This window comes from Ictidomys tridecemlineatus, chromosome 3 (assembly GCF_052094955.1).
Source record: "Ictidomys tridecemlineatus isolate mIctTri1 chromosome 3, mIctTri1.hap1, whole genome shotgun sequence".
NCBI classification, from domain to species: Eukaryota; Metazoa; Chordata; class Mammalia; order Rodentia; family Sciuridae; genus Ictidomys; species Ictidomys tridecemlineatus.
Window position 1 is genome coordinate 126504122 of NC_135479.1, and position 23326 is coordinate 126527447.

A 23326-nucleotide genomic window follows, 5' to 3' on the forward strand; every position below is an offset into this window, starting at 1 on the left:
TCACTCATCTCAGAGTCTTTTATATAGGCACACATTTTTTAAATGGCATTTTCTTTGCATTTACGTAATTTACTATGATGGATATCCATATTATCTCTCCAGTGCTTATAGAATGATGTCTAGACTCCAGATTCTGGCATTGAGGCTTTCACACATGGCCCCGATACATTGTTTCAACCTAACAAAGTGCTTTTCTGTTTCTGTCTTTGTTAGTTAGCACTGTTAACTCGATCTGTAATGGACATACATCTTTTTCATCATTTTTCTCTATCAATTCCAACACAAATAATATCTCTTTCAGGAATCCATTATAACTCTGGAACAGGACTCTCATGGCCTCCTTGTCCAGCAGGCTGAGTGATTAGGGTTTCTACAAAATTGGACTTGGAAAGACTTTAAAAACTTAAAAGACTTAGAGAAAAGCCAAAAGTACAATAACTGTCAGACAATCCTTTTTTAAAGATGGTTTCATGCTGTTAAGCACATTTATTTCCTGTGAAACAGCCCAGAGGATTATTTTTAAAATAAGTTTTGTTTTGTTTTGTTTGGTAGGTGTTGCTATATACACTGGAATGGAAACTAAGATGGCATTAAATTACAAGAGCAAGTCACAGAAACGATCTGCAGTAGAAAAGTAAGAAAACTTTTCACTTATTTATATATAATTATATTTGTCATATATATATATATATATATATATATATATCAATAAAATTGTGTCCTTGGAGGCAGGGCAGTGTCTTATATTTTTATGTACAGGCAGCATTTTGCATGTTGGCATACTAAAATATGACTTTAAAAATAAATATTGTGTTGGGTAAATTGTAGAATCACTTGAACAGGATAACCTTCCTATGATAATAATTTTTAAAAGGAAAAAAAAACACGTTTTAAAATAATCAGCTATTAGAAAACACTGGAAATTGACCAAAAGTAAGCAGAAACCAGCAAGGAGGCTAATCTTGAAAGATGTCAACACCAAAGGAAAAGATTTGAATACAACTTTTGTCTGAGGGCATTCCCAATTTATGAACTGCTAAGGACATCAAAAAGTCTAAGCATGGGATGTGGACTCAGCTCAGTATAGCATTTGCTTAATGTACATAAGACCCTGGGTTCAATCTCTAGCACTGCAAGAAAAAATAAAAGAAGAAGAAGAAGGGGGAAGGGAGGAAGAGGAAAGAAGAAAAGATTACTGGATTAAAATACCAGAGGACACGATTCAAAGGTGATGGAAGAGCAGCTGGAAAGTTAGGGACAAATATGTAAGGAGAGAGCTAGAGAACTTGAAAACCTCAGAAATTTCTTTCAAATCCTTGCCTGACTACTAGAACCATATATATATGTGCAAGGTATACCTAGTGGGCTTGGGGAAAAAAATAAACAAAATAGTAGTAGGAAGCTGAAAGAACTGAACAGAGAATTTCACTACTTCTTACTGTGGAAGTAGTGAAATTCTGTGGAGACAGAATTGAGGGGGTTAAGTCCAACCAGGTTAACTGCCTAATGAAATAAAAATCAGCACTCTTCTGAGAAATATGAAATAATATAGGCTCTGCAGCCTATTATTTAGAAAGTCCAGTATGCATTAAAAAAAATAAGCAGACATAAAGCACTTGCCTAGCATGTGCAAAGTCCTGGCCTTGATACCCAGTACCACCAAAAAGAAAAGTCTGCAATAAAAAAAGAATGTAACTCGTACTTTATTGGAAAAAGCATTCAATAGAAATTGTCTCCAAAATAATCTAAATCTTACAATTAGCAAATAAGAATTTTGAAGCAAGGAGCTAAAAGAAAATACGAATGAACAAATGAGAAAACTCTCGTTTTTGTTCAAGGGCCTAAAAGAAAACATGAATGAACATACGGAAAACTCAAAAGAGAAATGGAAACTTTAAAAAAGAACCCATGAAAATTATTGAGCTGAAAAATATAAGTACTAAAAGATAAACATTACTGGATAGAGTTAACATCAGTTACTGAACTTAGGGAAATTATTCAATTTTAAGAACTGAGAGAAAAAAGATTGGAGAGAAAAGAACAGCACTTCAGAGGAGGTGTGATAACATTAGACTGTCTAGCTTTAGTATAAATGAATCCCCAAGTAAGAGAAAGAGGCAAAGTGAAAAAAAAAATTATTTGGAAAAAATGGCTTGAGACTCTAAAATTTGGAGAAAAAAAAAGCGTTAGTTTATACTACCAATAAAGATCATCAAATGCTAAATGGAGGAAAATGTAGAACACCTGCAGGACTTAGAGTTAAGCAAAGAGTTATTAGATATAATAATTAATAAGTTGGATTTCATCTAAACTAAAAAACTTTCAAAAGTTCTGTTAAAATGATGAAAGACAAGTTATAGACTGGAAGAAAATATATGCAAACCATAAATCTCCCAGAGGCCTATTTCTAGATATATAAAGAACTCTTAAACTGAACAGTAACACAAAAATTCAGTTACAAATGAGCAAAAGATGTGAATATATATTTCACCAAAGAAGAGTTGCACATAGCAAATAAATACATAAAAATATATTCAGATTATCATGTCCATTTACAAGAATGGGGGTTCTAATTAGAATAAGATATATTTTGTGCTTGTATAATCTTATCAGAATTGATTCTACTATCACATATAACTAGGAAGAACCAATTAAAAACAAAGCAAAAAAATAAAAATAAAAAAAAGATATTCCCATCATTACCTATTAGGGAAAAGCAAATTAGAACCACAGTGAGGTATTGCCTCACCTATTAAAACAGCTAAAATAAAAAATAGTGGTAACACCAAGTGCTGGATAATAGGTGAAGAAACTGGATCTCTCATCATTGTGGAAACAACACTCTGGAAAATAGTTTTTCAGTTTCTTACAAAACTAGACATGCATTTACCATACAGCCTAGTAATTGCATACTTGGGTATTTATCCCAGAGAAATGGATTTTATGTTAACACATAAACTCATACAGGAATGTTCATACCAACATTATTTGTAACAGCAAAATATAACTTTATTAGGAGCACTTCTCAGTGTCCTTTAATGGGTAAATAGTTGAACAAAAAATCTAGTACATTTATGCAATGAACATTACTTAGCAAGAAAAATAACAACCTGAATAACTCTTAAAGGCATTATACTTGGTAAAAAAGAGTCACACTCAAAAGATTATATACTCTTATGATTTCAATCTTACAACATTCTCAAAGTGACAAAATTATACAGCTACAGGAAAGGATAAATGCAAATATTGTTAGTATTAGCACAAGAGAGTTCTGTGGCAAAGTTCAATATCTTGATAATGGTGGTTAATCTATATATAGCATTAAATTATATAGAACCGTTTACACACATACAAATGAGTACAGATTTTATAAATGATGAGAATGAATCTACAGTCTAATTCACTATACTGTAACAACATCATTTTCCTGGTTTTGATATTATGCTACAACTATATAAGATGTCAACATGGGCTAAGAGAACATGAGACTCTGTACTGTTTTTATAATTTCCTGTGTGCCTGTAATTATTTTAAAAGGCAATTGATGCCAGGCATGGTGGCACATGCCTATAATCCCAGCTACTTGGGAGGTTCAGGTAGGAAGGTCTGAAGTTCAAGCCAGTCTGAGCAACTTAGAAAGATTCTTTCTCAAAATAAAATTAAAGTGGGTGGGAGGGTGGTGAGAATGAGGAAGTCAGTGGTAGAGCACTTGCCTAGCATGTGCCAGGCTCTGGGTTCAGTCCCTAAAACTAAGAAAAAGAAGCAATTAATGAAATGACAGGATTTAAAAAAATAAAAACACACACACAAAAAAAAAATAAAAATTAAATGGGTAATTTGAAAGAAGGAAAGTACAGAAGAAATGAGAATGGTAAAATGTTAATATCTTTGACATTTTAAGCAGCAGAAGAGCAATGAGGGAAGTGTGAGCAAAGACAGAAGGTGGGGCATGACTGGGTTAATGAAGTCAGAATTTGGAGTCAGGCTGATGTAAATTTGAACTTCAGATCCACTGCAATTAGTTATGTGATCTTGGACCAGTTGTTTTATTCCCTTGAACCAAATGTTTATTTTTAACAATGTGAGCAGTACAAAAGGTGGAATGTCAAACACTGTGCCTAATACATAATACCCAAACAAAAAACAGTTACTTTCTTGATCTCTTTCCTCCCCACCTGTTCTCACTATAGCATAGAGTTTATGTTGTAAAATAGTGGAATATCAATTACTTGCATAGTTAAGATAAGGGTAAATTATGAAGGTCTATGGAGAAAATCCAGAATTCAGGCATTTTTCCATCCTTAAGAGTTTTTACAAAGCCTGAGACCTGCATTTGCCTTCAATACATGTTAGATGCGTGGGGGTTCATTATACCATTGTTTTATTATTTTGAATATATTTGGATTGTTTAATAAGATGCCATTTATTTTATTATATGAAAAATGCATGTTTTTAAACTTAACATCATACAGGTGACATTAAATTTGACTGGTGAAGGGAAGAGGGATCCTGACTTTGATGGTTTGGAGAAAGTACAGAAATATATTTGGACTTTGGTCTTCAGCAGGAAAAACAATGGATTAATCTCTTCTTCACAGAATGTTTATAAAGATAGTGGATGTGCCAAGTTTTGTAAAATTTTAAAGCACATGGCATTAAAAAAACATAAAATGTTCTTTTTAGTTAGTACATTTGTAATGAGATGGGTCCTGAAAATACTTAAAATTCTTCAAACAATTCTTTACAGCAAAAATAATTGGCCAAAGCTGTTATTTACTATAACATCTATATGTATCAGTCCTTTTATTTCTAGTAAATAGATTGTTTTGAATGGTTATTTCTTGAAAATAAAGACTGTGTCCTCTAAAATAGCTATAATAATACCTTATTATTTTATTATCCTCTTTAATAAAAGTATTAATTACTAAGCAAATGAAGACAGTAACTTGGATGTTTTGTATTATCTTTTTCTTGCTTCAGATCAATGAACACATTTTTAATAATTTATCTAATAATCCTTATCTCCGAAGCCATCATCAGTACTATCTTGAAGTATACATGGCAAGCTGAAGAAAAATGGGATGAACCTTGGTATAACCAAAAAACAGAACATCAAAGAAATAGTAGTAAGGTATTCTATGGTGCTCCGCTATAAAAGAAACTATTTTTTTGGCGAAGTTAGTGCTTTGCTAGTGGCTTGTGATAGGAGGGAACACTGTGATCACATAACCATTAGTACTGACAAAACAACGTTGCAAATGAAGAGCAGTCAGCTTTTCATAGCTTAGGATGTGTAAGTAGTTGCGTTCCCTGTGGAATGACTTGAGTAGTTAAAACAGATCGAAAAAATTTAAATCTGATTATATTTGTATCTACCTCAATACTACAAATTCTGTTTTCTATTCCATTTACTGTATATTGAAAATTATTTGAAGAGCAAGTTGATTTATTTTCTATCCTGTCTATATAATTCAGGTTTCTCTGTTTTGGTGGTATGAAGTAACTCACAAATTATATCGTATAAAGGTTTAAACTGATTAAATGTGGACTACCAAGAGAATTTAAACTACAATTTTGGTAAATAATTGTCCTCCAAATTTAACCTTAGATTAAAATATACACATTGAAAGATGTATTTGGATCTCTAGGAGATCACAAAGCAGATAAAATGCAGGATGATATTTTTCAATATCATTCACAGTTATTTTACCTTTCGCAGAATTCAAATGGAAATTTGGCTCTGCTATGCCGTGGATTAAGGCTATCCCTGTAAAATCTGTACTTCAGATTTTGATTTCTTACCAGTTCCAACCTAGCAATTATCTTATATTTTTTTGGAATTTACACTCAATTTTAATTGTCCATGGTTTTGAAGGGAGTAGAGTGGGTAAGTGCACTCCAGAGGGCATAATTATAATTTTACCAAAGGCAGTTTCAGTAATATCAGGTGACTTTAGCTTCTGAAAAGTAACAAATTATTTGAATTTATTGTTTTCCTTTACTCTGATCAAGAGTCTAAATAAAGAAAATAAATGTTAAAAAGACAATTTAATAAATGAATTTCAATTTGTGATATTATCCTATTTTGGAATATAATTGATGATCTGTTTAGGTATGAAACCTTTTGATAAGAAGTAACAGAAGAAATTCTCATGCTCTTATCAAATAATCATTTCTTTTTTCCTAGATTCTGAGGTTTATTTCTGATTTCCTTGCTTTTTTGGTACTCTACAATTTCATCATTCCAATTTCATTATATGTGACAGTTGAAATGCAAAAATTTCTTGGATCGTTTTTTATTGGCTGGGATCTTGATCTCTATCATGAAGAATCAGATCAGAAAGCTCAAGTCAATACTTCTGATCTTAATGAAGAGCTTGGACAGGTGAATATAACCAGAATATTTTATTTTTAAAACAATACATATACAAAGGCTAATATAACAAATATTACAAAGTTCATATCAAAAACATCCCTGCTTTGTTCTACATCTAATTCCATTTTTAATTTTTAAGTTGCTTTTTTTATTATTTATCAGTGTATTTCTACACTCTTTCTTAATTTTAACATGCTAGAAATTATCTATTATGAAATATGAAGATAAACTCATACTCTTCCTTCCCATACATATTCTGACACATAACCCCCCTTACTTCCCCAAGCCCCTCAATATTGTTATTTCACAAATTAGAATTTATTATTTATTGATTGATATCATTTGACTACTATTCATTAATTCCCTACTCTTTATGTTTCCTATAATGATGTTATTTTGTTTTCTTTCTCTATATTTTGTTTTCCTTATAATTAGAATTGCTTTGTTCTTTCATTTGCATAATTTCCACATACCACAAACAAGTCCTTAACAAATACATGAAGCTTCTTGCCTCTGTATGTTCAAGCGTATCAGTTACTTAGGAATTTTTTTTCTTCTCCCTCTCTTTCTTTGTCTCTCTCCCTCTTCCAACCCCGACCCTTTTATTTTTTTCTTCAAGATGGGGTGTTCCTTTGCTTCCAAGCAGAACTCCTGTAGTATAGTCCTCCTTCCTCAGCCTCATGAGTACCTGGACTACAGGCATTCCTCACCAGACCCACCTTTATTATCATTATTATTATTTTACATAGTGGAATTCCTATGTCTCTGGTGTTATAGTTATCTTTACTATTCCCAATAATATGGACATTTAAGTGTTTATCACTTATATTTATTTCTTGCTCGAAGCAGTAAACTCTACTTTTCCTTTTTTTAATTCTGTTTAGATACACATGACAGTAGAGTGTATTTTGAATAGTATACATACATGGAGTATAACTTAGGTGAACTCTTCTTTCTACATGGTGGTGCTCTTTTATCCTAGAATCCTGGCTGAACTTGGTTATTTGTTCTAATAGATATTTCAGTGGATTCCTTAGGACTTTTTATATACAATGTCATTTCATATGCAAATGGAGAAATTTTCCCAGTTTGTTCAATCAGGATAACTTTTCTTTTTCTCTTTCTCCCCCCCCCCTTTTTTTGGACTAATTTCCCTAACTAGTACTTCAATACAGTGTTGATAAAAGTGGCCAGAACAGATATCTATGTCTTATTTCTCTTTGCATTTAGGAGAAGAGCATTCTATATTTTGGTACCTGTGAGGGGTTTTTTGATATGTTTTATCAAGTTGAGGAAGCTCTTTTTATATTTTTAGTTTGTTGGTTATTTTTATCATGACAGGCATTGAATTTGGTCAAATCTTTTTTCTGTATCTATTAGGATGGTCATTTTATTAATCAAGTACAAATATTATTAATACGGTAGATTACATTCTTTTTTATTTTTTTAATGTCGAATCCGTCTTTTATTCCAGGAATAAATTCCACATAATCATGGTAGATAATCTATTTTATATGTTTCTGGATCTGGTGTGTGTGTGTGTGTGTGTGTGTGTGTGTGTGTGTGTGTGTGTTTGTTCATTGGTCTGTGGTGTGTTTTTTCTTGTGACAGCTACCTCCCTCCCTTTTTATTTTTTATTTTTTAAATTTTTAAATTTTGCAGTACTAGAAATTGAACCCAAGACCTTGAGAACACTAGGCAAGTGCTCTGTCACTGAGCAACATTCCCAGCTCTTACCTCTCTTTTCAGGAATCAAGTCCTCACTGTAATTCTGGTTATATCAAGACTTAACCATTGTGTCTCTCTCTTCATGGACCTACCATCTTCTAGGATTAATTTTCTGGAATTAGTCTCTAAAAATATTAAAATAATTTTTCTTAACTACCTTTTAAAAATGTTTTTTTTTCTTTTAAACATTTAATTTTTTCATTGTATTTGTTTCCTGCCCTCTGTTTCAGTTTTCCCTATTTTGGACAACTTTCTCACCTGTGATCTCTTGCATTGCCATCATTTTGGGTTCCTACTCCCACATTTCTTCAGATCCAGATATCCTTTCACTTTCCAGGTTATAAGGCATTCCTTAAATCCTTACTTTAGTGATAATTTTTTAGTTATATTATTTAAAAAATAGTTTACCCATGAGATAGAAATGAATTTCTTATACTATATGTGAGTCAGTTCTTCAGAGGAATTATGTATCTAAAGATGCTACAAACATCAAAGTTCATATAGATTTAAAATGTTTTGTGTTGCCTTGTTTAGTTTCCTTGGCATCTATATTGTATATGCATGGACTTATGCTTGAGATCTCAACATTGGTGTACTAAGGTTAATAGATCAACTAGATTTCAAGAGACAAAGTTTTTGTTATTCAACAAAGGACCTTGAATACAAGGTTTATTTTGTTCTTTCTCTCTAGGTTGAATATGTGTTTACAGATAAAACTGGAACGTTGACAGAAAATGAGATGCAGTTTCGAGAATGTTCGATTAATGGCATGAAATACCAAGAAATCAATGGTAGACTTGTACCTGAAGGACCAACACCTGACTCTTCAGAAGGAAACTTAACTTATCTGAATAGTTTATCTCATCTTAACAACTTATCCCATCTTACAACCAGTTCTTCTTTTAGAACCAGTCCTGAAAATGAAACTGAACTAGTAAGCAATTTCTAAATTAATAAATAAATGTTTCTATAGGTATGTGTACTTGCCTGTAATCCCAGCAACTTGAGAGGCTGAGGCAAGAATATCCTAGTTAGCTGAAGCTGGCCTGAGCAGCTTACCAAGATCCTGTCTCAAAAAATAAATTAATAAATAAAAAGGACTGGTGATATAGCTCAGTGGTAAGCCACCCATGGATTAAGTCCCCATTACCAAAAATAAAGAAATAAGTGTTGTATATGCATTAATTCTCTTCAGTAGTTGATGGATTGTGGGGGAAAAGTTTGTATCTTTGAAGCAAGGAATGAATATTTGTAATGTATATATTTGAATATACTACAGAACATAAGCCTAAGAATTTTTAGTTTCAGCCCAATTTAACTTGTCACTTCAAGTGTGTTAGTCTGAGTTCTCCAGGTATTTAAATGAAACAGAGTTAAGAAAAGCTGTTATGCCCTTGAGGTAAAGAAACTGAGAAATAAAGCTTAAATTTATTTAACACTTTTTGAGTCCTCACTTTGTCCACAAAAAGGTATTCTCCTTTACTTGCAGTTTGGTTATACCTTCTAAAAAGATGCACATATGTTGAAGGATCTTAAGCCAATGTGATGTTTCATGGCTCTTTGGGTCATTGGACTCTTTCTTGTTTTAGCTGTTAGGATTCTGTCTGTAGTTTCCTTAATGATATTGGGGAACGCTGCTGCTTTTATCATCGATTATTATATTTTTACAGATTAAAGAACACGATCTCTTCTTTAAGGCAGTCAGTCTCTGCCACACTGTTCAGATCAGCAATGTTCACACTGATGGCATTGGTGATGGCCCCTGGCAATCCAACTTGGCACCCTCCCAGTTGGAATATTATGCATCTTCACCAGATGAAAAGGCTCTAGTGGAAGCTGCTGCAAGGTAATTGAATCAAATTTCCTAACCCTCAGAAAACAACCTTTTAAGTAAATGTTAGAATATTAGAAAACCATCATTTAAAATTTTCAAGCATAAATTCATCATTTTGAATTTTCTAAAATCTCTAAAACTCTAGTTACTATGAAGAATATAATAAAAGTTATAAGAAATACTTATGGTTGTATTATTCTGGACCTCTCTGATCCTTCAAGTTCTTAAAAATAATGATTTATTCGAAAAAAAGCATTTTAAAGTACATTTTAAACTTTCATTTTAAATATTTTCACTTAAGCTAAGTTATAATAATGTCTTTTTTTTTTTTTTTTTTTTTGGTACCAGGGATTGAAATCAGGGGCACTTGACCACTGAGCCATATCTCCAGCCCTATTTTCTATTTTATTTAGAGTATTACTGAGTTTCTTAGCACCTTGCTAAATTGCTAAGGCTGGCTTTGAACTCATGATTCTCCTGCCCTCAGCCTCCCAAGCTGCTGGGTTTATAGGCATGCAGCACTGTGCCTGGCTAATAACATGTTTTTAAATATTTTTTTAAATTGTAGTTGGACATAATACCTTTATTTATTTATTTTTATATGGTGCTGAGGATCGAATCATGCTAGGTGAGCACTCTATTGCTGAACCACAACCCCAGCCCCTGGCTAATTATATTTTTAAATATGAAATATCATCCATTAATTCTTAAATTTCTTTGTTCTTTTAATCCCTAGAATTGGCATTGTGTTTATTGGCAATTCTGAAGAAACTATGGAAGTTAAAATACTTGGAAAACTGGAACGGTAATTTTTTCATATGTAGTGGTATTCTCTATACAAAATATATAGTACTGAACAAGGATCAATAAGTATAGCCCATGAGCCCATTCTGACCTCCAGTCTGTTTTTTTGTATAGCCCGTAAATGACATTATGTTTTTAAAACATTGTCTTTTAAAGAAAGAAAGAAAGAATATGCAGCAAAGACTGCAAATGGCTGGCAAAGTTGTAAAATATTTACTTATCTGGTTCACATAAAGTTTGCCATTCTCTGCTCTAAAATCATGTCAATATCACATTGTATCTCCTCACAGTTATAATAATATTCTGTTAAGTCTTTTCCTGAATTACGGCTATGCTTATTTTTAGACACTCTTGGGGTTGGGTTTCATTGATTTTTACTCATTGAAAAAAGAAAACTTTTCTTAAATTTATTTTACTTGCTTGTTTGTTTATTTTCTTGCAGAGCTAGGAGGGATCAAAACAGGCCCTCAAACATGCTAGCTGCACTTTACACTGAGCTACACCCCAACCTAACTATCCTCCTATTTCCTGTGGTTTTGTGTTTCAGATATTAAAAAACAGCAGTCTCGTAGCCATTATTTCGACTTTGATAAGTTAATCCATGCCTATTATACCTTTTGTGGTTTTATCAGTTATGAATATATTTCAGCTCTAGTTATCCTTTTCCAAACTCTGCTTTTACAAATATAGGGTCCATTCTTTGGGTACTTTCTGTGGCAGCCTGTCTAGGTCATTTCATCAACTTAAAATCATCATTCATCTCAGTGTTATTCTATGAGATGTGGAAGGTATTTCATATGTCCATCATTGTACAAGATTTACCTGGATTTTTCAAGCTATCACCTATTTACACAAATTCTTTTTTAACTCCATGAAGAGGTATCTATTCAAATACACAACCAGGCTCAGAATCACTCCTCTAATGAACTTCTGATAGTAATGTGTGTTGTTGTACTTGTCAAAATAAGTGTTGAAAATAATTCACCTTTTTTAGTGAGAAAAACATGGAACTGGGCAGATCTGGATTCCAGTGCTTGCTCTCCCACTCACAAGCTTATTTAACTTTATGAAAATTACTTAATCTTTCTGAGTTTAATAGTCTAAATCTGAAATGAAAATGTAATTGAGATTAATTTGTTATTTTAAATAGTGTTTTATTTTTTATAGGGATTCTTTCCAAATTTTCACTTATCATTAATAGGAAGAGTAAGGTTTTTGTCTCTCTTTTTTTTTTTTTTTTTTCCTTTTTAGGTACAAATTGCTTCACATTCTGGAATTTGATTCAGATCGTAGGAGAATGAGTGTAATTGTTCAAGCACCTTCAGGTAACCAATCTGAACTTTTATGACTTAATTTACCTAGTATTAAGAGCTTTATAACCTATTTTTTTCTTTTAGGTGAGAAGCTTTTATTTGCTAAAGGAGCTGAATCATCAATTCTTCCAAAATGTATAGGTGGAGAAATAGAAAAAACCAGAATTCATGTAGATGAATTTGCTTTGGTGAGTATAAATTTCTGTGCTATAAATCAACAAACTCTAAAAGATATATTTATAAAAGATTTGGGGCTTCATTTTTTAAAATTTTTTTTAGTTGTAGATGGAGACAATACCTGTATTTACTTATTTAGTTTTATGTAGTGCTGAGTATCAAACCCAGTGCCTCATATATGTGAGGCAAGCACTCTGCCTCTGAGCCAGAATCCCAGTCCCTTCATTTTTAAAATAATTTGTCAAGGCTAGAATTGTAGTTTAGCAATAGAGTGCTTACTTAGCATGCATGAGATCATGGGTTCACCCCCAGTACTGTAAAAAATAAGAAAAATATTTATCAAAAATTATGAAATTCTTCACTCTATTGCACTTTTGACTTCCTATTCTTTACATAAAAACTCATTTGTGGGACTAGGGTTGTAGCTCAGTGGTAAAGTGCTTGCCTAGAACATGTGAGGCACTGGGTTCAATCCTCAGCACCACATATAACAAAGATATTGTGTCCATCTAAAGCTAAAAAAAAAAAAAATTGTTATCTGCTTAAAATGTAAGTCTTCTCTTCAAATCTGTTACAGTCAGGGGCTGGGACTGTGACTCAGCGGTAGAGTGCTCGCCTAGCACTGGCAGGACCCAAGTTCAATCCTCAACACCACCATTATAAAATGCCTTTATTAAAAATAAAGGCATTGTGTTGTGTCCATCTACACCTAAAAAATAAATATTTTTTTAAAAAATCTGTTGCAGTCCAGGCACTTTTGGTTACAAGGACTACTCAAACTGCAATTTAAAAAAAAAAAAATGTTTAGAGTTAAGAATATAGCTCAGGGATAGAGCATTCACCTATTCCTGGACCTGGATCAAACCCCAGCAGAACCATAAAAAAGAGGCACAGTTCCTAAAGCCCCAGCCACTGGGAAGTCTGAGGCAAGATAATTGGTTGAGCCCCAAGAGTTTAAGATCAGTCTGTGTCTTAAAAGTAAAATCCTGTCTTTAAAAAAAAAAAAAAAAATGGGCTGAGTGTATGTTTAGCATGCACAGTGCCTTGGTTTACTCCCTAGAAAAGGGGTTACTAAAGAAATATAGGGAAATTCAAATGTGAAGAAACCAGAACCCTCATACATTGCTGATAGGAAGAGAAGTGGCATGGCTTCTTTGGGAAAACAGTTTGGCAGTCCCTCAAAAGGTAAACATGAAGTTATTATTTGACCCTGCAATTCTATTTTTAATTATATACTCAAAAGACTTGAAAACCTTTGTCTACACAAAATCTTATACATGATTGTTCAAAAGCAGCATTGTTCCTAATAGCCAAACAGTGTAAAAAACTCAGAGGCCCAACTAATGAATGGATAGACAAAATATGATTTATCCATTTAATGGAATATTGTTTAGCCTTTAAAAGGAGTGAAATACTGAACCAGGCACGGTGGTGCACTCCTGTAATCCCAGCAGCTCCAGAGGCTAAGACAGGAGGATCCCAAGTTCGAAGCCAGCCTCAGCAAAAGTAGGGCACTAAGCAACTCAGTGAGACCCTGTCTTTAAACAAAATACAAAAAATAGGGCTGGGGATGTGGCTCTGTGGTCAAGTGCCCCTGAGTTCAATCCCTGGTACCAAAAAAAAAAAGGAATAAAATACCGATACATGCCACAACATGGATGAACCTTGAAAAGACTGCTTGAATGAAAGAAGCCACTCACAAAAGGTCGTGTTACATTTACATGAAATATCCAGAATAAGCAGATTCTTCAAGAAAGCAGATTAATGGTTCCTAGGAACTAGAAGAAAGGGAGAGAAAGGATTGTCTGCTAATGGGTATGGGATTCCTTTTGTGGGGTAATGAAGTATTCTGGAATTAACAGTGATGATTATACACTTGTGAATATATTAAAAATCACTGATTTGTACTTTTTCAAATTAAAAGGGTAAATTTTATAGAATGCAAATTGTATCCCTTATTTAAAAAAAAAATAAAAGAGTTCAGGTGATTCTTATAAAAAGAAAGAATCCTCATTTTAATATCCAGAAAAATGCCAGCACACAGTTGACTGTCAGTATTTGTTTTTTAATGAACTAATTGATTCATATATTAATAACTGGATACCCCCTGTTATTCATAAAACATGTTCTTTTTAGGTGTGAATCATTTATAAATCAGGGAATGCCAGTGTCTAGAAATTTGCTTAATATAGTCATATGATATTTTTAAAAAAATTTTTTGGGAGGCAGTTGTAGATGGACACAATACCATTATTTTATTTATTTATTTTTATGTGGTGCTGATGATCGAACCCAATGCCTCACACATGCTAAGCAAGCACTCTACCCTGAGCCACATATGCAGCCCCTCATGTAGTATTTTTTAAAATCTACCCTTTCTGCCATTATTAGAAAAGTATGATGGGTTTTCTTGAGTAAAATATGTAGCAAGGAAAAGAACTTTATAAGCCTTTAGATTTAAAGATACCAGCTTTTAGAGATTTAACTTTGATCCCAGTGGAATCAAATAATCAACTATATATTTCTAAGTTTTGAAAATTTTAATTCACTACCAAAGACAAAACAATATTATTTCAAATTTTAATTGTTAATTTGGTAGATCTAGAAAATATAGTTTGATAATAACTATTTTACAGACTTCTTTATTTGAATGTCAGACTTTGTCATACAAAAAACTGTCAGAAAATTATAGTCTTCTTTGCCTAAAAATGAAAGCAGATTTGTAAGTTCAACCAAGTGAATAAAACCTTGTACTGTCTTTCTTGAGAGTCATGAAGGCATCATTATAGAACTTTCTAGCTTTCTGTGTAACCATTTTAAAACTATAAATAAGATAGTCCTTGCAGTCCTTTCTAGGCTCTAATATTGTACAGTCCAATAAACTTAATTATTTTGAGCAACATTTTAAGAAATTATCAGAAATTCAAAGAGGGCTGATGTGGGACCCATAACTCAGATCATGAGGGCTTTGTGACATTTATTTCCTCACTTAACGACAATAGTACTTTTTAAGTTATTCATAATTGATTTTTTTTTGGTAATGTGATACTTTTGTCGTTTATTTTATTTATTTATTTATTAAATTTCTGTTTTATTCTGATATTGGGGATTAAACTCAGGGTCCTCAGTGTATGCCAGTTAATTTCATTTTTCATTAGTTATTTGTCATCAATTTTTGTCTTTAATTGTTTTTTTTTTTTTTTTTAGAAAGGGTTAAGGACTCTGTGTATAGCCTTTAGACAATTTACATCTAAAGAGTATGAAGAAATAGATAGGCGCCTTTTTGAAGCCAGGACTGCCTTGCAGCAACGGGAAGAGAAATTGGCTAATGTCTTCCAGTTTATAGAAAAAGACCTGATATTACTTGGAGCTACAGCAGTGGAAGATAGGTAATTATCAAATAAGTAAACAATTATCATTTTTCTCTCATAAAAGTATTTTAGCCAAGTTTCTAATGTATGAATTAAGTTCTGCTTATTAACAGCCTATTTTGATATATTTAAAATCAAAATATAAAAATATTTAAAATCAGCTGGGCATGGTGGTGCATGCCTGTAATCCCAGTAGCTTGGGAAGCCGAGGCAGGAGGATCATGAGTTAAAGCCAGCCTCAGCAAAAGCAAAGCACTAAGCACCTCAGTGAGACCCTGTCTTTAAATAAAAAATACAAAAAAGGCTGGGCATGTGGCTCTGTGTTGAGTGCACCAGAGTTCAATCCCTGGTGCCCAAAAATTAAAAAAAAAAAAAAGTGAAATCAAAATAGGGAATTAAAGTCTTAATTTTTCCCAATCAGTATATCATATTTTGTTGTAGCCAAACATCTGAGATGGACTTTAAAAAGCACTCGTCTGTAGTTCTCCCTGTAGTCTTGAATACTCTTCAGCATGTACCATGCAATAACATAAATTACCTGCCTACTTCTCCAGCCAGACCTCCCAACACTGTTCCTTTCTACTTTATGCCTCAAATGGTACCACACTGACTATAGTTCTCTACACATGGACTATAGTTAGAAAATATTCTACTTTACTCTTGTTCCCCTAGCAAGGCTGTGCCTTCTACCTGGATGATTCTTCCCTTCTGTATCCATCTGCAAATACTTATTCATAAAATACACTTTGAACTCCACAAAATTTAAGGCACAATATAGCATAGATATTAACCTCACTTCAATAAGATCTTTCCTGACACCTGACAGTATTAAAACTTCTCTTCTTTATGAAGTCACCATGTTTTTAGGTAGTTCCATTGTTCCTGTGGTACTTTATTATATATGTATTCCCTTAGCCTGTGAATTCCTTGCATCCCATTTATTTGTCTTTATTGCCAAGTATCTCTCAATGTTTCTTGCAATAAATTTAATTCTATATTAAGCCTGTAGTTTTGTATTTTTCTACCCCTGGATCTAAAGGTGTTTATATATTTTTTAATCTAGATTTTTATTTGGTTTTTAGTTCTACTCATAAGAGTTCTTAGATTCACTTGAAGTTATATAGACCTCTGTTTTCCACAGTCTGGTTTTTTAACTACAAGAATGATTTTCTTGTCAAAAAGAAAAACAGAAATATAAATCTTTTGATTTGAAATTTAAGATTTTCTAGGGCACAGGGGGTATAGCTCAGTGGCAGAGTACTTGCCTAGTAAGCTTGAGGCCCTGGGTTTGATTCTCAGCACTGCCAAACGGTACAGGGCTGTGAGTAGGGGAGTGAGCACTTCCTAATAAAATAGGAGTTTATGAAGACCACATAGTTTGGTCTCATAAAATTCAGTTTTGAAGATAGACTCTAAAAATTCGAAGTTGCAGATTTTAATTGGTTGATTTTTAGGCGAGCCAGATGATCATTAGTCAGTTTATTCTTGTTTCCTCCCTAATAGGAGAAATTTTCAATTATATTGCTATGCTCTAACATGCCTAGTTTGAGTTCAGACTTGACTTTACACATACTATGTAGTTTATATTTATTAGTCAGAAAAATAATTTCTTTATCCCATTTTGTGACTTTCATTTTCAGACTACAAGATAAAGTTCGAGAAACTATTGAAGCATTGAGAATGGCTGGTATCAAAGTATGGGTACTTACTGGAGATAAACATGAAACAGCTGTTAGTGTGAGTTTATCATGTGGACATTTTCATAGAACTATGAACATCCTTGAACTTATAAACCAGAAGTCAGACAATGAATGTGCTGAACAATTGAGGCAACTGGCCAGAAGGTAAGAATGTAGATATCTGGATCATGCAGTTTAGGATCAACCAACTGTAGTGCAACAAATTACAAGTCAGAAATGACCTACTACCACTGTCCATTTTTTATGGTTCATGAGCTAAAGGCAATTTTTACATTTTTTTATAGATAAAAAATAATCCAAAGATGATATTTTATGACATGAAAATTACATGAAATTCAGATTTCAGTGTCAGTGCCTGAAATACAACCACATAAATTTGTATACCTACTGTCATAATCATTGCAGCATCAGAGTTGAGTAGTTGCAGCAAACTTTATAAAGTCCTCTCATCATTTCACACTGGTGCTGGTATACTACAAATCACAGTGACATAGTTACAACTCAACAATGTTTTGAGTGCCATGCCTGGCACCATATTTTATTTATTGTTAGTATATAATCATCATGACAAAACAAGAAAAATGGACTCTAATATTACAATTTTTAAGGCACAATGTAGTGGGGATTACTTTATTGTTGAATTAGATTGTAAAACACTTTATTATGCAGTGGTATTTAGCTGGACCACCTGTTTGAAATTACTTTGTCAAACATCAATTCCAAAATCTCATAATACAGTTCTATTGTATTAAAATATCAAGACTCATTACAGATCAGCAGTCAGTATTAATAGATGAATATTTGTAATTATTTAATAGTAGGGAACATAAACTTTGAACTCCACTTTAGCAAAATATTATTCCCCCTAAAAAAAGACTATCATTCTTTTTATTAGTAGGCTTCTGCTATAAAAGAAAATTGTATTGAATTTTTACTACATTGTTGTAATTTCTTTTTTCTCTCATCTTATAAGTACCTATATAACATCCTTAATTTTACCTTTCCACCCACAAAGCCTGAAGTTGAAATACTTGCTCTCTGAGCCTTTCCAAAAACATTTGCTAACTCCTTGTCTAGTTCACATGCCAAACTGGGAAATTAAATCTGCATTTTACTGTTGAAAGATTATTTCATAAGAATAATTTATACTCTAAACCATCTTTTTTATGGTACTGAGGATTGAACCCCTAGGGGCTATCAACCACTAAGCCACATCCCTAGCCCTTTTTTCTTACATTTTATTTAGAGATAGGGTCTCACTGAGTTGCTTAGGGACCTCACTGAGTTGCTTAGGGACCTCACTAAGTTGCTGAGGCTGGCTTTGAACTCACCTCCTGCCTCAGTCTCCCAAGCTGCTAGGATTACAGGCATGTGCCACTGTGCCCAGCTCCAAATTATCTTTTTTACAAATCTGTTTTTTAGAGGTAGTTCAGATTCATTTAAGTGTCTACATTTAACCATCTAATTTATTTTTTAATATTTTGGGTTTTTTAGTTGTACTTAGACACAATGCCTTTATTTTATTTTTATGTGGTGCTGAGGATCAAACCCAGTACCTCCCACATGCTAGGCGAGTGCTGTACCACTGAGCCACAACCCCAGCCCTAACCATCTAATTTTTCGTAATAAATTTAGGAGTGCTTTGGTGTGAGCATCAGGGCCGGTTGTATGTAGACAAATTAGGTCTCCTACAGGTATTTGTAATTTGCAGTCTTGTGATTTTTAACTCAGAAAAACAAACCCAAAAAGACAGGGCCATAATTGTTAATATTCATTCAGTGTTTCATTTATGTTTGTTATGTAGGCATTGATGTGGTACTAAAGACTAGATTTCATCAAAAAAAAAAAAACTTTTTGAAGGGATATTTTTAAAAGACAGTACAAAAGAATGCCAAAAGAATCTTTACTTGAATACAAAAAGGCACTTGTTTCTAGGTAATTATACAATTAGAGTCAACATCATTGTGGTTGCTTAAGTATTTGAATACCATAATGTCAAGGAAACTCCCCCCAAAATAGAAATCAATTGCTTAAAATCATGTACTTTATTTATGCTTTTAAAAATATTTTTCCTGGGCTGGGGATGCGGCTCAAGCAGTATCGCACTTGCCTAGCATGCGCAGGGCGCTGGGTTCGATCCTCAGCACCACATAAAAATAAAATAAAAGATGTTGTGTCTGCCGAGAACTAATAAATAAATATTAAAAAATTCTCTCTCTCTCTCTCTCTCTCTCTTAAAAAAATTTTTTCCTGATTATAAAAATAGTAATTGTATACTTAAAAAAATAGTGAAAATTAAAGATATATTGGTTAATAATGTAATACAAACATCTAAATTTATTTAGCATATTTTCTTTATATCTACTATATATGTACTTTTAATGAATGTGTTATGATCATTAGTATTCATTTCCCTTTTTCTACAAAAACTGTATTATTAAGTAAAAAGTATACACATATTATATTCCATGTCTATAAGTTAAAACCTAAAAATTTACATAAAGTAACCTAAATTTAAAATTTACATATAGTAAATATTAGACTTATTATCTTAGTCTGTTTGCATTGCTATAACCAAGTACCAGAGATTAGGTAATTTATAATGAACAAGAACTTACTTCTCATAGTTCTACAGTCTGGAAAGTCCAAGATCAACACACAAGCAGGTTACATGGTGAGGGCCGCTCCCTGCTTGCACCTTATTTGGGTAGAAGTTGTGGAATAAAGGACAGGAGAGGGCAAACTCAGTGTTTTTATTTTGTTTTGTTTTGTTTTCCCTTTTGCTAGTACTGGGGATTGAATTTAGGGCCTCATGGCATGCTAGACAATCAGTCTGTCACTGAGCTATATCCCCAGCCTTAAGGGCAAATTCTCTGACGCCTCTTTTATCAGAGCAATAATCCATGAGGGCAGAGCCTTCATGTCTTAATCACTTCCCAAAAAATCCCACCTATCAGTACCATCAGAATGAGGATTAAGTTTCACCAACTTTGGAGGTGACAAACCAAGCACTTGCTATGTAAAATTTATATTATATTTTAGAAATGTATCTTTTTGGTGAAATACAGTTTCTCATATGACCACTGTGAATAGGATTTTGGTGTATAGACTTTCATATGTATCTGTTCTTAAATTTTAACAAAAATATGGAGTGGAGCAAAGAATTCCATATCTTTGAGAGTCTTGCTTTTTGTATCCATTCTTCACAAACATATATTATCTCCTCTATCTAGATGCTAGGAGCATGATCTTGTAACTTGTGGTGTTTACTCTCAAAATTATTAATAGTATATAGGGAGAACAAAGAAATGAGTGCACTGTCCATAGACCTGTCACAATAGAAATGTAACTGAGGCAAGAACAAAAGTTGTGGAGGACAGAAGAGGGAAGCTTAACCTCAGACCAGGGTTAGCAGGGAGCATTCTGGAAGAACTGATGGCTATTTTACCTCCTGAGAGATGAACTATAAATTGGGCAGAGAGTGACACCAAGAAGCAAGAAGCAAAAGGGCGGGGGAGGGGGGTTGTGGCTCAGTGGTAGAGTGCTTGCCTAGCATGTGTGAGGCACTGGGTTCATTCTCAGCACCACACATAAATAAATAATTTTTAAAAATGAGTTTTACCATCAACTAAAAAAAAAAATTTTTAAAAAAGAAGCAAAGGGGGTTGCGGATGCAAGATCCAAGAGCTGGGAGGGTGCATGACAGTAAAGTGTGGTTAGAGAACGAGGGAGTGGTGAGATATGAGGCCACTGAGATGAGGACATGCTGTCTCTTGTGTGCTAGAACTTAGATGTTTTTCCATATTTCCTAAATATTGTCCCATAGATTTACCAAGCCTGCCTAGAGGAATACTGAATTTAGAGTTCCTTGGAAAGGTTCCCTAGGAAAACTGGTCTGATCTGTCCCACTCTGGGCTGCTACTGCTTCTGAGGGATGTTGTTCAGGCAATGCTTAGAACAGGCAGAAGACACCGGCACAGCCCAGGTTTCTAAATAGGGAACAAAATCAGTCAGCATAGGTGTTCTGTTTAGTTATTGGAGATTAAGTAAAGGGAAAATATAGACATTTTAAAGATTTTCATGGTGTGGAATACATTGCCTAAATGAAATGCAACACAATAATGATTAGACAGAATACAAAAGGCATCCTTTTAACTTATGAAAGATTTTTCTATTATAAGACTAAAATCTCTGAATGGTTAGATTTTATAGCTTGTTGCTTATTTATTATTATTTTTATTTCTCATTTTAAAATGGAGGGATATTTCTCAGAAGCATCCTGTGAATTTGTAGTTCTTTCTTTTTTCTTTTGCTTAGCATAATATTTTTTAATTTATTCTAATTTGTTATATATGACAGCAGGATGCATTTCAATTAATTTTACATATATAGCACAATTTTTCATATCTCTAATTGTACACAACATAGAGTCACACCATTCATGTCTTCATACATGTACTTAGAGTTATGAAGTCCATCTCATTCCACTGCCATTCCTACCCCTCTTCCCCCTTGTAGTACTTTCTTTATGTAACATAGGGTTACCTTGAGTGCCGGCTTTCACAACATAAAGGAGTGTACACCAGAGGTAAATCTGTGTATTACTTTATCAAGAAACTCCTATAACTGCTGTGTGCAGTGGCACACCTATAACCTAATCTACTGAGAAGGCTGATGCAGGAGGATTGAAAGTTCAAGGCCAATCTAGGCAACTTAGCAAGACCTTGTCTCAAAATGATAAATAAAAAGGATTGGGGATATAGCTCAATGGTAGAGCATACCTATGTTCAATCCTCAATACCAGAAGGGAAAGAAAAGAAGAAGAAACTCTAGTTACCAAAGGAGGATTAGAGGGAAAAAGTTGTACAAAATAATATGTTTAGTGATATAGTTGATTCCTTACTAGTGTACCCTCGTTACCTCTTTATAGCAACAAATAGTTTGACCAAATGCTAGTAAGCAGACCATACCCTGAGTAACATTTGTTTATTGTATCCCCACAAGTAGGGTGTTATTTTTGTTCCACCATAGTAACATCTGGCATTACAATCCAGTATAGGAATTAGTATCAGTGGACATTACTATTGCTTCATTTCTTTCCTTCCTACTTACACATATTGACTGTAGTACATGGGTTTTCCTAAACATTCTTGATTTCATTTAACCTTTTAAAGTGAGGATTTACTAAATATATGTAACAAATAATGCTTGTATTTTTGTAAGTATTTTTCATACAGTTTTGAAACATATCCTCAGATTGTATGTTACAATTCACATTTTAGGACTGATACAATATTTATATATCAGTTTGTTGTAAAATTGGATATCCATCTATTTTATTCATCATATTGTTGACAGATAATACAACTGAGTTTCTTCCCTGGCATGTCAATCTTATAACAATTAAGTCTATGGTTGAACTACCCATCTTAAAGAAAGAATTTTTTGTTCTGTCTTACAGAGGATATATTTTCTCTTTCAGAATTACAGAGGATCATGTGATTCAGCATGGGCTGGTAGTGGATGGGACCAGCCTATCTCTTGCACTCAGGGAACATGAAAAACTATTTATGGAAGTTTGCAGAAATTGTTCAGCTGTATTATGCTGTAGAATGGCACCACTGCAGAAAGCAAAAGTATGTATATTTTACAAGTTCCATAAAGATATTTAGATCTAAAAATATTAAGGTTAATGCCTAAATAGTTTCAATATGGTGGTATGCAGTATATGAATCTTTCTAGGAGCCAGTCTCTTCCCATATTATGAATTTTAATCATGTCCATTTAATTTTTAGGATTCTCAAAAGAGTACATATTGAAGTTTCACGTATTCATAATGACGCAGAAAGTCTGTACTAAATAGCAGTTTGTGATCTTGTCAAACACAAATTTGAACTGTGATAATTAACATTGAACAAATTACTTAGTGAAAGAGTCTAGGAGTCTTGAATTCATCTGCACTTTCAGATGGTTCTGTTGATCTCTGCTTATTTCTACATTCTCATGAATTGATAATTCTTTGT

General features: G+C 33.2%; 1 protein-coding gene across 8 annotated transcripts in view; it reads left to right on the forward strand.

The window, feature by feature from the left end:
- The window catches only part of Atp11b (ATPase phospholipid transporting 11B (putative)), a 116946-nt gene that overhangs the window by 44032 nt on the left and 49588 nt on the right, over positions 1-23326 (forward strand). For all 8 annotated transcript variants that reach the window (XM_078043713.1, XM_078043712.1, XM_078043717.1 and 5 more), the window contains 11 exons: positions 553-634; positions 4981-5131; positions 6188-6385; positions 8796-9038; positions 9775-9950; positions 10675-10743; positions 11994-12067; positions 12140-12243; positions 15440-15621; positions 17244-17447; positions 22786-22939. In XM_078043713.1, the coding sequence (XP_077899839.1) occupies positions 553-634; positions 4981-5131; positions 6188-6385; positions 8796-9038; positions 9775-9950; positions 10675-10743; positions 11994-12067; positions 12140-12243; positions 15440-15621; positions 17244-17447; positions 22786-22939 (1637 nt within the window). The remainder of the gene's footprint in view (positions 1-552; positions 635-4980; positions 5132-6187; positions 6386-8795; positions 9039-9774; positions 9951-10674; positions 10744-11993; positions 12068-12139; positions 12244-15439; positions 15622-17243; positions 17448-22785; positions 22940-23326) is intronic.